This window comes from Macaca nemestrina, chromosome 5 (genome assembly GCF_043159975.1).
Source record: "Macaca nemestrina isolate mMacNem1 chromosome 5, mMacNem.hap1, whole genome shotgun sequence".
Lineage (NCBI taxonomy): Eukaryota > Metazoa > Chordata > Mammalia > Primates > Cercopithecidae > Macaca > Macaca nemestrina.
The window spans coordinates 142,275,257-142,287,977 of NC_092129.1; the positions used below are offsets into that span (position 1 = coordinate 142,275,257).

Consider the following 12,721-nt stretch of genomic DNA (forward strand, 5'->3'; position numbering starts at 1 on the left):
TTTAGACAAAAAATCTTCAAAGTCATGACTGATTCAAAGCAAGAATCTCATTGTGTGACACGAGAGCCCCCACGTACTCACACCTGTAGGCTGGAGTGGAGGCTGATAGGCAGGGAGAGGAGGAGCAGCCTAAGGTCTAAACTGACGCTGAGAGCTGCCAGCCTGTGGGTTGTCTGTGTCCCCAAAGCAGGGACAGATCACAGGCAACCATGAAGATTAATGCATTCGAAGTTGACAACACAGCAGGAAAATAGCATTTGTTTCCATCAAAGCTGAACAAACAAGCTGTGCTCCCTCTCCCTTCCTCAGGCGGACTCACTCATATCCAGGCCCCTACTGGTGAAACCCGGCTCTCCTTTACCCACACAGCCCTCCATCAAGGGACACACCCATTCACTCACCTCCATTCATGTGAGGCCCCCTCACTCACACGCCCTCAGGAGCACTCAGTCACACGCCCACTATTGCACAGATCTTCCTCACACACACACCTCTCCATTCACATTCCAGCCTCCGCGTTCACACCCCTCACCCCATCCGTGCATAGGCCTCCCTCCATTCATGCACAGACACTCATTCACACATTGGCTCACACATGTCTCAAGACAACAGACGGCGAGTGCCGCACAGCCCAGGTCGTGAATACCCTGGGTAGAAGACGTTTTCCATTAAACTATTACTACCAATCATTGGTATGTGAACTGAGGTCTCCTTCCTCTGAAAGTTGCTGGGGTTTGTTAGTTATTAACAAGAACGTGCGTGGTTTTTAGATTATTTTTTATTTCCCTGCATCTCACGTTTCTACAGTGGCCCAAGCTCAGCTAGTTGGTCCCTTATATAATGACAGTTATAATTAAGAAGTTTGCTTTGAGCTGGATTCCCCAGAAATGGAACAGTGATTTGAAATAAGGATTTGAATGTAAGTAGTTTATTTGGGTAATGATTGCAGGAAATGAGGGAACAGAAGTAGGGAAATGAGATGGGGAAAGGAAGGAGGCCCATATACAGTGCATTAAGGAGCAGGTGACTGGGAAGGGCAACTGAGGCTCAGCCCTCCTAGGGGCTTCTAGAAGACTATGTAGAACATGCCTTGGAGTTGTCCCACCCAGGAGGTGAGGAAGTTGAGGCATTTATCCTCTATTTCCCTCACTAGCATTGGTTGGAGACTGTTCTCTGGGGGCAATAATTCTTTAGCACACCCAGCCTGCCCCAGAGGTGCAAGCATGCATTTGCATTGAGTCAGAGGGCACAGGGTGTCAGAGGGGTTAAGGGCTACTGTGTCTGTTCATGCTGGAGCATCCATCCATTCATTCATTCATTTATTCATTCATTCACTCATTCTCTCCTCAAACATATCCCGGGTGCCTACTCAGTGCCAGGTACTGGGTTTGCTACCGTCGACACAGAGCTGAGCAATATACAATCCCTGCCAAGAAGGGGTTCCCAGGTGCACAAGGGTAGAAGGCAGGCAAACACATAATTATGTTGCCACACAATAAAAGCTATCACGGACGTGCTAACACAGAGGCATAATGCTGTCATTGAGAACAGAGGGGAAGCGGTTCTGAGCTTAATAACTTACTTATGATAACAATTGCTTATCTTGCACAATAGAAGTTTAAAAAGAGCCTAATGGGCTCATTCTGCCCTTTTGATGTTTTAGACATTATTTTGTCTTTTTTTTTTCCTGTTGTCTGTGTTACCAGACTGCTGTTTTTACCAGGTTTATGAAGAAGTTTGGAGATTCAGGATGTGGCTCCTGTCCCCAAGGTTTTGTTTGGGGAAAGAACAGAGAATGTTCTTGCCTATCTTGCGTGGGTGTCTTTCTGCAGCCACTAAGCTAGAACCTTCTGAGAGCGGGAGGCTCGCTCGGGGATTCTCTCTCTTTCTCTCTTTTCCCCCTACCTTCAAATTAGAAACCGTGACTCCAAGGTCAAACTAGGAGGTCCCTGAAGTCAAATGCTGTTCCTCCCCTGTCAGACTGGGATCTCTGTGGAGCAGGGGCCCTCTCCTACCCCAACACACACTCATTGAGCCTGCTTCTGCTGTCTCTTCTCATGATTCTAGAAGAATCTCTATACAGGGTGGCTTTGGAAAGGAGGTTTTAAAAATCAACTCACTGATGCTACCTCTTAGATGAAACCTCAGAATGCCACTTCCTGAGAGTCTGTGGGCACCCTGCAGGGAGGTGGATGTGCTGGAGACAGCAGGGCAGGGAGAGAGGCTTCACACTGGAGCTGGCACATGGTGCTGGCGGCGTTCACCCCCCGGCAACTCCCAAATCAGAAAAGCAGCATGTTTCTGGGTTTGTATGCCCCCGTCCAAGTGGAACTCAAGTTTCCTTTCCCCACCCCTTTCTCCAGAACTGGTCCCTCCAGGGCTTGCCCTGAGTGGTGTGATTTATGGGGAGCAGTGGGGCTTTGGGAGGGGAAGTCTGGAAAAAAGTTGCAGGCGGCTGCCTCTCCCTGGCAGATCCCAACCCCTCCCACTCTTATTAATTCACACTTTCCAGGCCTGGAGCACCCTGGAGGGGCCATTTCTTTTTACCTGATGCAGAGACAGGCATCTTACTTGATTTACAGGCTCTAGGGGCGGGTGGCTCCTCGGCTGGTTGCTAAGGTATCTTTTAAATGGAAATCAGGGTGGAGAGATATCACATACATCGTGCCAGCCATCTGCTAACTGTTGCCTCTTCTGTCTGGAACAGCTCGAGGTGGTTCTGACTGGGAGGCAGAGCCCAGGGAGGGGAGTGAGGGGAGGAAGCCTCTGGCTACAGGACGAGCCTGTGGTCAAGCCAAGGAACAAGAACTTTCCTTTTCTGCCGCCATGTTCATTATTTTTCCACTCTGTGTCATCATCTTTGTTTCTCCCTTTTGTTTTAAATGTAAAATCACATCCGAAGGCTTTTATTACAAACCAAGAGCCTAGTTCCACAACTTTATATTTATTATTGCCAGTATGTATTTCTGAACACGTGTATGTGTGTGAGAGAGACTCGCCATTATCAGGGCCCGACAGGTGGGTCTTTCTGGGCCAATCAGGCCTCTCTACTTCCGAGAATGCCAGCGTCCCTTCCAGGCCTGACCCCAAGCAGGAAACACAAGTGCCCGCATGTAGCCAAGCAGCTGGTTCGCCACCAGTTACTAAGCAAACCCGTAGTGGAGGCAGCCAGTCTCTCTGCACGCCAGGCACATGGAAGCCTCCAGAGGCGCTTCCTTTACTCTAAGCATGGCCTGGAGCCAGATGATCCTGGTTTAAATTGTGGTTCTGTCCAGGGTAGCTAAGGGAGTTTAGACAGGCGCAAACCTCTTTTAACCTCACTTCCCAGTAGCTAAAATGGGGATGACAATATTCAGGGCCACAAGGTAGGGTGGGGCAAGTTGCTCACTGCACGAGGTTGCTCAGATGAGGGAACCCTACCAGAGGCCAGCAGGAACACCTCTTTCTGCCTGCACGAGGGTGCCTTGTGCAATTATGGTGGCACTCACCTTGTAGGGTTGTGAAGACTGCATGAAGAAACCCAGTCAAGGAAGGGAGGAGATACTGTTTCTATCCTGGATAAATGCCCAAAACTGGACTGCTTTTCTGGAATGCTGTAGGTTCATTTTGGGGACTGATTTTCTTCTCCCTGCTCCCCTGTATCTACCTCTGTTTGCCACCCTGCCTCCCCCCAGCGCAGGCTCATAGACATTCTGGGCAGACAAGCTCTCGCTCCTTTGCAGATGGATTCCTCCTATGAAGGCTGATTCTGACATTTGATACCAGCATCCATTTCAGCCTCGCTTCTGATCCCCACACACCTCTCTCAGCTTTGCCCACAAATAATCTCACTGCCCCTCCTGCCCACTTTCATTTATCTCTTTGCTCCTGGTCTGAGCCCTTTTCCCCAATTGCCATGTGGCTATGAGCTTCTGAATGTTCTATTGTGAGCCCAGATGGAGGATATCCTTCCTCCCCTCCACCACCTACACCACCCTAAGATACTTAGAGGGAACTAGGCCTGGAGTTCCTCTTTCCAGCATTTGTCCAAATTCTGGCCCCAAAGAGAAAGGCCTTGCACCCTAGATACACACTAATTACACATATTCATCCAGTTCCCTTGTCTCCCTCCCAACTTGGGATTTAAACCGCCTTTTGTTTGGCTGTTAGAACAATATATTAAGTGACAGTTCTCAGAATACAATTTTAATTAAGATTCAATAGTCACTTCTCTGTCAGTAATCTTCCATGCTGATTACTTAAAATATATTTACCCAGCTCTATTATGTCATAGATTTGAATTCATTAGACGTTTGTTAATCCTCCACAAACTTTTTTTAAAATGTGGTTTGTTTAGCATAATTTACAAGGACACAACTGTTTGAAACAATGGGCTCTGTGCCTCTGAGCTCCAGGATATGCATCCGGAAGTGGCTGGGCCTTCTTTGCCTGCTGTTGCCATTGCTGTCTCTACCAGAGGGCAGGCGACACAGCCAAGGGTGGAAAGGCACAAAGGATGGCGGAGGCAGTCCATCTATATTGCACAGATGCAGCCCATATGGGTCAGCCTCCCAGAATGCAGAGCCGGCGGGGGTGGGGGTGGGAGAAAGGATCTAGAGAGACAGTGGAAGATATTCAGCACAGGCCATGAGTAGCCTCGGCCCTGGGCCCAGGGGCACCTGACAAATATCATTTCCTGTGTGCCAGGACTTGAACATGTTGGGAAGTGCTGTCTAGACTTAGAACACTGCCGCATTTATTGATAAGAGCTCATAAGGGAGATGGCCTTTCTCATGGGGCCATAGAACACTACCCCCTGCCACACACACACACTCAACCACCTCTTGATTAATTAGCAAGGGACATCCTTGGATGTGGCTGTGGCTGTTCGTGTGCTCCCATTGGTATAGAGAATACCACTCAACTATATTTGAGCAGGTGCCATAGCCAAAAATACGTCGGCCTTCGTTCTGTGACCACAATGAGTCATAGGGAGGTGTAACTAAAACTCAAGACTCAGTGCAAATGGAGAAGATCCTCATTTTGTTCTATGAGGCCCCAGCAAGTAGAGACCAAGAAGGCCAGAACACATTAGAGCACAGAGCAAGTTGGAAAGGTGGCAGGTGGAAAGCTTCCATGTATCAACACCTGTGACCTGGTGGGGTCTGGGTAAGGGGAAGCTGGTCTACCTTAGGTAGGAGCTTGGTGAGAACAGGGACTGGTAGGGTGGGTAGGTGCTCATGGGGACCCCAGGGCAGAGCTGTGTGGAACTTTGGCCAAGACTTTTAATGAAGGTGCCCATGATGAAGAGGAAAAAAAAAAACATATCCTATAGAACAGAGGTCAGCAAACTCTTTTGTAAAGGACAAGATAGTAAATATTTTAGGCTTTGGTGACCACATGTTATATGCAGCAATGGCTCACCTCTGCCACGGTGGCACAAAGGAAGCCACAGGCAATATGTAAACACATATGCATGCCTGTGTTCTAATAAAATTGTATTTACAAAAACAGATGACAGGATATATTTGGTCTGTGCAGCACTACCCAGTATGGTAGCCAATAGCCACATATGGCTAGTGAGGGTTTGAAATGTGCTCTGAGGGTAAAATACACACCAGATTTTGAAGACTTTGTAAAATAAAAAAGTTAGCCATCTCATTAATAATTATATTGATGATATGTTGAAATAATATTTTGGATATAGCTAGTTATATAAAATATGTTATCAAAGTTAATTTCACCTGTTTCTTTTTACTTTAAAAAAAAATATGGGCACTAGAAAATTTGAAGTCACATTTTTGGCTCACATCGTATTTCTACTTCACAGTGATGCTCTCTCTAGATGAAATATAGGGCAAGCCTCTGGCTCTTAAAAGGTCTCAGGTAGGAGATTTACCCTTAAAGAGGAACAATAATGGAATTCAAATATGCATAATAAAGTGTATGATAGGAATAGATTTTTCAATATGTTACATATCTTTTTTAAAAAAATAAAAATAAAATAAGCTATTACAGGAGGCCGAAGTGGGCGGATCACAAGGTCAGGTGATCGAGACCATCCTGGCTAACACAGTGAAACCCCGTCTCTACTAAAAATACAAAAAATTAGCCGGGCGTGGTGCTGAGTGCCTGTAGTCCCAGCTACTCTGGAGGCTGAGTCAGGAGAATGGCGTGAACCCAGGAGGCGGAGCTTGCAGTGAACCGAGATAGCACCACTGTGCTCCAGCCTGGGTGACAGAGCGAGACTCCGTCTCAAAATAAATAAATAAATAAAAAATAAAATAAGCTAGTTTTTTCCTGCATCTGTGCTCCTCAAACTGGGAGCTATGGAGCTCTACTTCCACAAGATATTGGCCAGGCGAGGTGGCTCATGCCTGTAAATCCAACATTTGGGGAGGCTGAAGCCAGGAGTTCGAGACCAGCCTGGGCAACATAGCAAAATCTGACTCTACAAAAATAAAAATAAAAATGAAAATAATTAGTCAGGCATGATGGCACATGCCTGTAGTTACTAGGAGGCCAAGGTGGGAGAATCACTTGAGCCCAGGAGTTTCAGGCTGTCATGAATTAGGATTGTGCCACTGCACTACAGCCTGGGTGATAGAGCAAGAATCTGTCTTTCTCTTTCTGTCTCTCTCTCTCTCTATATATATATAATCTCTCTGTCTCTCTCTTTATATATATATATACACACATATATATACACATATAACTGTTGCTTTAAAAAGGGGTATCTTTATAGTAAAAAGAAATAGGAGTGGCTGGGCGCGGTGGCTCAAGCCTGTAATCCCAGCACTTTGGGAGGCTGAGGCGGGCGGATCACAAGGTCAGGAGATCGAGACCATCCTGGCTAACACGGTGAAACCCCGTCTCTACTAAAAATACAAAAAAAAAAAAACTAGCCGGGCGCGGTGGCGGGCGCCTGTAGTCCCAGCTACTCGGGAGGCTGAGTAGCTCCCGAGCTCGGGAGGCAGGAGAATGGCGTAAACCCGGGAGGCGGAGCTTGCAGTGAGCTGAGATCCGGCTACTGCACTCCAGCCTGGGTGACAGAGCAAGACTCCGTCTCAAAAAAAAAAAAAAAAAAAGAAATAGGAGTAATGCAAAGTTAAACATTAATTTAGTGTTTCACTGCAGCAGAATTTCTCAGTTCTTCTAAACTTGCTCATGCGCACAGAGCTATTGTGAGAGAAAGCAAGAGTAGGCAATGCTTCCCCAACTTACTGGCCTTAGAAGCCATTTTTGCAGAACTGTAATTAGTACATTTAGAAGGCAATTTGAGGGGCTGAGCATGGTGGCTCACATTTGTAATCCCAGCACTTTGGGAGACCGAGGCGGGTGGATCACCTGAGGTTAGGAGTTTGAGAACGGCCTGGCCAACATGGTGAAACCCCATCTCTACTAAAAATACAAAAAATTAGCTGGGCATGGTGGTGTATGCCTGTAGGCCCAACTACTTGGGAGGCTGAGGCAGAAGAATCACTGGAACCACGGAGGTGGAGGTTGCAGTGAGCCGAGATTGTGCCACTGCACTCCCCTGGGAGACAGAGTGAGACTCCGTCTCAAAAAAAAGAAAAAAAAAGGCAATTTGAGAAATGCTGGTCTGCATAGTGCTACACAATCAGTGTGCATGATTTTCCAAAAGTCCACCTCAACTGGTTATCATTTGTTCTTTTGCTCTAGCAGTAAAGACCCAAGAAGCACTACATCAATAAGGCCACATTTAGTACAACATGGGATAGTGATGAAACTGTTGAGATTTGGAGGCACAAAGACCTGAGTCAGATTTCTGTTCCTTTCTTTCTTACATAGTCATTCTTGTAAAAGCACCTACTATGTGCCAGGCAGCACTTTAGGCTTTAGGCATGCAGTGGTGAATAAAAAGAGGTGCCTTCTTCTTGGGGCTTTATTGCTAGAGCAAAAGAACAAATTATAAAGAAGACAAATAGGTAAAACGTAGAGTAGGTTGATAGAGATAAGTTTCAAGGAGAAAATAGAGAGCAGAGCAGAGGGCTATGCAGTGGGGCGGGGCGGGGATGATCATGGAAGGGTGTCTGGGAAGGCCTCTGGGAGAAGGTAACTTGTGAGTAAAGATCCAAAGGAGGCTCTGAGGCCATGAGCAATCCTCATCTGTGTATAGATAATCCCTTCCTTCTGAAGGGGTTTCCTAAAGTCCAAAAGAGCTGATGTATGTGAGGGTCCAGACAGAGGCTAATTGCTTACAAAGGGTTCAGAATTCACTCCTTTGCCTCCCATCATACCTCCTTCTTCACTTCCCACATTCTCAAAGATTCATGAACTATATGGATTCTCCTTGGTGAAACAGTTCCCCACTGACCCTGGAGTCTCTCAGCACCAACTCTCTTCTTCTCTACAACATCATTCTTAAGGAATGCTGGTTCAATTTAATTTCATGCTAAGCCTAAACCAATTAAGAAGGTAAAATTATGTCTCAAAATACAGCCATAACATCCTTTCAAACTCAATTATTGGATAAACCAATGGTATGGTATCCCGTCCATCCATCCATCCATCCATCCATCCATCCATCCATCCATCCATCTATCCATCCATCCAACAGATGGTTATTGAGCAGCTCCTGTGTTCCAGGCATTGAGCTAGGTAATTGGGATACAGCAGTTAGTAAAACAGGCAAAAGTACCTGCCCTCTTTAGAGCTGACCATATAGGACTGATACAGGAAACAATAAGTAAACATCATAAATAAGTAAACTAAATAGTGTGTTAGAAGGTGATAGAAGCTAAGGAAAAGAGAAACAGTGAAACTGCATTAGAGGGATTCGTGGAAGAGATTAGGTCTTGCCTGAGCACATGCCATTCTCTGCCACTCCCTAAGCAGTGAGAGTTAATGTGAGGGAGGAAGCTCTGGGTGAGTGCATTAGGAATTTGCCTCCTGACCCTGACCTTGTGTTTCTCCCTTCCAGGCACCGTGGCCTGAGTGACCAGACCATGGAGACCCTGCTTGGTGGCCTGCTGGCGTTTGGCATGGCGTTTGCCGTGGTCGACGCCTGCCCCAAGTACTGTGTCTGCCAGAACCTGTCTGAGTCACTGGGGACCCTGTGCCCCTCCAAGGGGCTGCTCTTTGTACCCCCTGATATTGACCGGCGGACAGTGGAGCTGCGTCTGGGCGGCAACTTCATCATCCACATCAGCCGCCAGGACTTTGCCAACATGACCGGGCTGGTGGACCTGACCCTGTCCAGGAACACCATCAGCCACATCCAGCCCTTTTCCTTTCTGGACCTCGAGAGCCTCCGCTCCCTGCATCTTGACAGCAATCGGCTGCCAAGCCTTGGGGAGGACACCCTCCGGGGCCTGGTCAACCTGCAGCACCTTATCGTGAACAACAACCAGCTGGGCGGCATTGCAGATGAGGCTTTTGAGGACTTCCTGCTGACACTGGAGGACCTGGACCTCTCCTACAACAACCTCCATGGCCTGCCGTGGGACTCCGTGCGGCGCATGGTCAACCTCCACCAGCTGAGCCTGGACCACAACCTGCTGGACCACATCGCTGAGGGCACCTTTGCAGACCTGCAGAAACTGGCCCGCCTGGATCTCACCTCCAACCGGCTGCAGAAGCTGCCCCCTGATCCCATCTTTGCCCGCTCCCAGGCTTCGGCTTTGACAGCCACACCCTTTGCCCCACCCTTGTCCTTTAGTTTTGGGGGTAACCCACTTCACTGCAATTGTGAGCTTCTCTGGCTGCGGAGGCTCGAGCGAGACGACGACCTGGAAACCTGTGGCTCCCCCGGGGGCCTCAAGGGTCGCTACTTCTGGCACGTGCGTGAGGAGGAGTTTGTGTGTGAGCCGCCTCTCATCACCCAGCACACACACAAGCTGCTGGTTCTGGAGGGCCAGGCGGCCACACTCAAGTGCAAAGCCATCGGGGACCCCAGCCCCCTTATCCACTGGGTAGCCCCCGATGACCGCCTGGTAGGGAACTCCTCAAGGACCGCTGTCTATGACAATGGCACCCTGGACATCTTCATCACCACATCTCAGGACAGTGGTGCCTTCACCTGCATTGCTGCCAATGCCGCCGGAGAGGCCACAGCCACGGTGGAGGTCTCCATCGTCCAGCTGCCACACCTCAGCAACAGCACCAGCCGCACTGCACCCCCCAAGTCCCGCCTCTCAGACATCACTGGTTCCAGCAAGACCAGCCGGGGAGGTGGAGGCAGTGGGGGCGGAGAGCCTCCCAAAAGCCCCCCGGAACGGGCTGTGCTTGTGTCTGAAGTGACCACCACCTCAGCTCTGGTCAAGTGGTCTGTCAGCAAGTCAGCACCCCGGGTGAAGATGTACCAGCTGCAGTACAACTGCTCTGACGATGAGGTACTGATCTACAGGTGAGCGAGCGGCTGTGGCAAAGGCAGGGAGGGTGTCTGGCTGGGGAAGGAGGAGGGAACGGGGAGGTTTTGGGGCTGCTCCCATCTATACCTCCCTTCCCCAAAGGTGTCTGTGGGGATTCTGGGGTAAACTGTGCCATTCGTGCAGGTAAGGGGAGATAGAAAGAACATCAACTACAAGGCTAAGAAGAAAAGAACCCACATGGTCAGCCTGAGAGATATGTGTAGAGAAAGACCACACCTCCCGGCTGGGTGGCTATGGTCAGTGGTCATGTGGCTATGAGCTTCTGAATGTTCTGTTCTGAGCCCAGATGGAGGATATACAAGGACAATGAATAGACCTCTTGGCTGAAGGTTTTGACTCCCCCAAGGAGGAATGCATTTGACCTTCACCTGGACTCATATACAGTCATGGTTAAGGCTCTGAGGTCAGAAAGAGTGGGATTCAAATCATGGCTTTTCCACTTGCTGGTCATTTCATTCTCCTGGCCTACCTCAGTTTTCTCATCTGTAAAATAGGGATAATTAATATCTGACTTAGTTTGGACACTCACTAAATGCACTTACTCAGTTTTGGTAACTGAATCAAACTGGCTTTTAAAAAAAAAAGAGAGAGAAAGGGAGCGGGAGTGTGTTGACTCATGTCATTAATAAGTCAGGAACCTGCTTCAGGTTCAGCTGGATCAAAGGTCCCCACAAACCTGTATTCTCAGTTTCTTACCTCCCCTAAGTTCTATTTTTCTCTGGGTTGGCTTCACCGTCAGGCAGTCTCTTTCCTCTGGGAGGCCTCTGCTGGGTCCTCTAAGGAGCCCTAGAGCCCACTTAGAGCCCCAGAGGGAGAAGAGCTTCCCATTCCTGATTGAGCGCTGATTGAGTCAGACCACATCACGTGAGCCCCCGGGTCTTACAGGTAGCATCAGCCCTCTCTCCTGTGCTGAACCCCCTGGGCCTTAGTCTCTTCATCTAGAAGTGCAGACAATGATATTGACCTTGGAAAGTTCTTTGAAGATCAAGGGGTCTTTCCTAGGTCTGGTAGAAAGGGAGGTTAAGTGTGGAAAGCTGCAATAGAATCACACAAGTCATTCAGAGGGAAGAAGGTCACAGAGAGACAGAAGCCAGGGGCTGAAATGCTGACCACAGATGAGTTCCCTTATATGAAACATGAAGGACATGGCCTAGAACCTTATCACTCTAGGAATGTATGGTTTCCTTTGAAATTCTGTGTGTTTTATTTCATGCATGTAAAATGATTGTTTGGAGATGGGATCCCATGAGTTTCATCAGACAGCCAAAGGGCCCATGGTGCAAGAGAGATCAAGAATACTTGATCCATCCTGGAGGTCTCCTCCAGCTCTGACTGTCTGAGTTGATGAGACTCTGGATGGGAAGCTTGTGGGAGAAGAGTACATGGGGAAGAATAGAGTCAATGTGATTGAGGGTGGGTGTGTCATGGAAACCGTAGTGGAGCTAGGGAACTCCCGTTACCTGGCAGCTGCTGGTCTTGTCTGGACAGCAGTGTTGCGTCTCAGAATGGAGAGAAAGCAGTATTGGAACTTACCCACATACATGTATGAACATATATAGGAATATATAGATAGGGGCATATAGTCAAACTTAAATATGCATATATGTATTTTTCTCATTATAAAAGTCATAGTCTTTATTGAAAATTTGGAAAGTAGGGAAAATTGATGAAGAAGGAAATAAAAATTACCTATAATCCCACCATCCAAAGTTAATAAGAGAAATTTGGAAGGTGTCTGAGTTCATTCAAATGGTATTTATAATCAATCTAGTGTATATTCTGTATCTTAATTCTTCCCACTCAACATTACAGCTTGCTTAGTTCCCATGGTATTAAAATACTTTTTATTTGGCTGTATTATAATTTATTTAACTAACCTTCTATTATTGAACATTCAGGTGGTTTCTCATTTTTCATTATTAAAAGTAATACAGTGAGGGATATTTTTGCACATAAATATATTTGTGCAACTTCAGTGATTTCTTTAGCATATTTTTCTAGGATTTGAATTACTGGTTTATGGATAAATTATAATCTTTATACATTACATATAAATATTTACCCTTTCACCAGTGGAAGCACTCATTTTGATCACACTTTTGCCAATATTGAATATATAATTACTTTCATCTTTGCCAATTTGAGAGGTGAAAAATGGCACTTGCTTTAATTTGCATTTCTTTGCTAACTTGTGAGGTTGACCTTTTGAAAATAATTTCTTTACTTGTGAATTTATTATATGGTCATGACTTTGATAAAAAAAAAAAATGTAAAGGCAAAAAGCTACCAGCTCTGCAGTTTGCACAGGGAAATGCAGTTTGTGAGGGGGAGAGAAAATGTTGGCTTCC

The 12,721-nt window shown here is 47.2% G+C and overlaps 1 protein-coding gene across 1 annotated transcript in view; it reads left to right on the plus strand.

Moving 5' to 3' along the window:
- The window catches only part of LOC105489657 (leucine rich repeat and fibronectin type III domain containing 2), a 193,165-nt gene that overhangs the window by 142,475 nt on the left and 37,969 nt on the right, over nt 1-12,721 (plus strand). The window contains exon 2 of the mRNA XM_071097094.1: nt 8,924-10,348. Within this exon, the coding sequence (XP_070953195.1) occupies nt 8,949-10,348 (1,400 nt within the window). The 5' untranslated portion in view covers nt 8,924-8,948. The remainder of the gene's footprint in view (nt 1-8,923; nt 10,349-12,721) is intronic.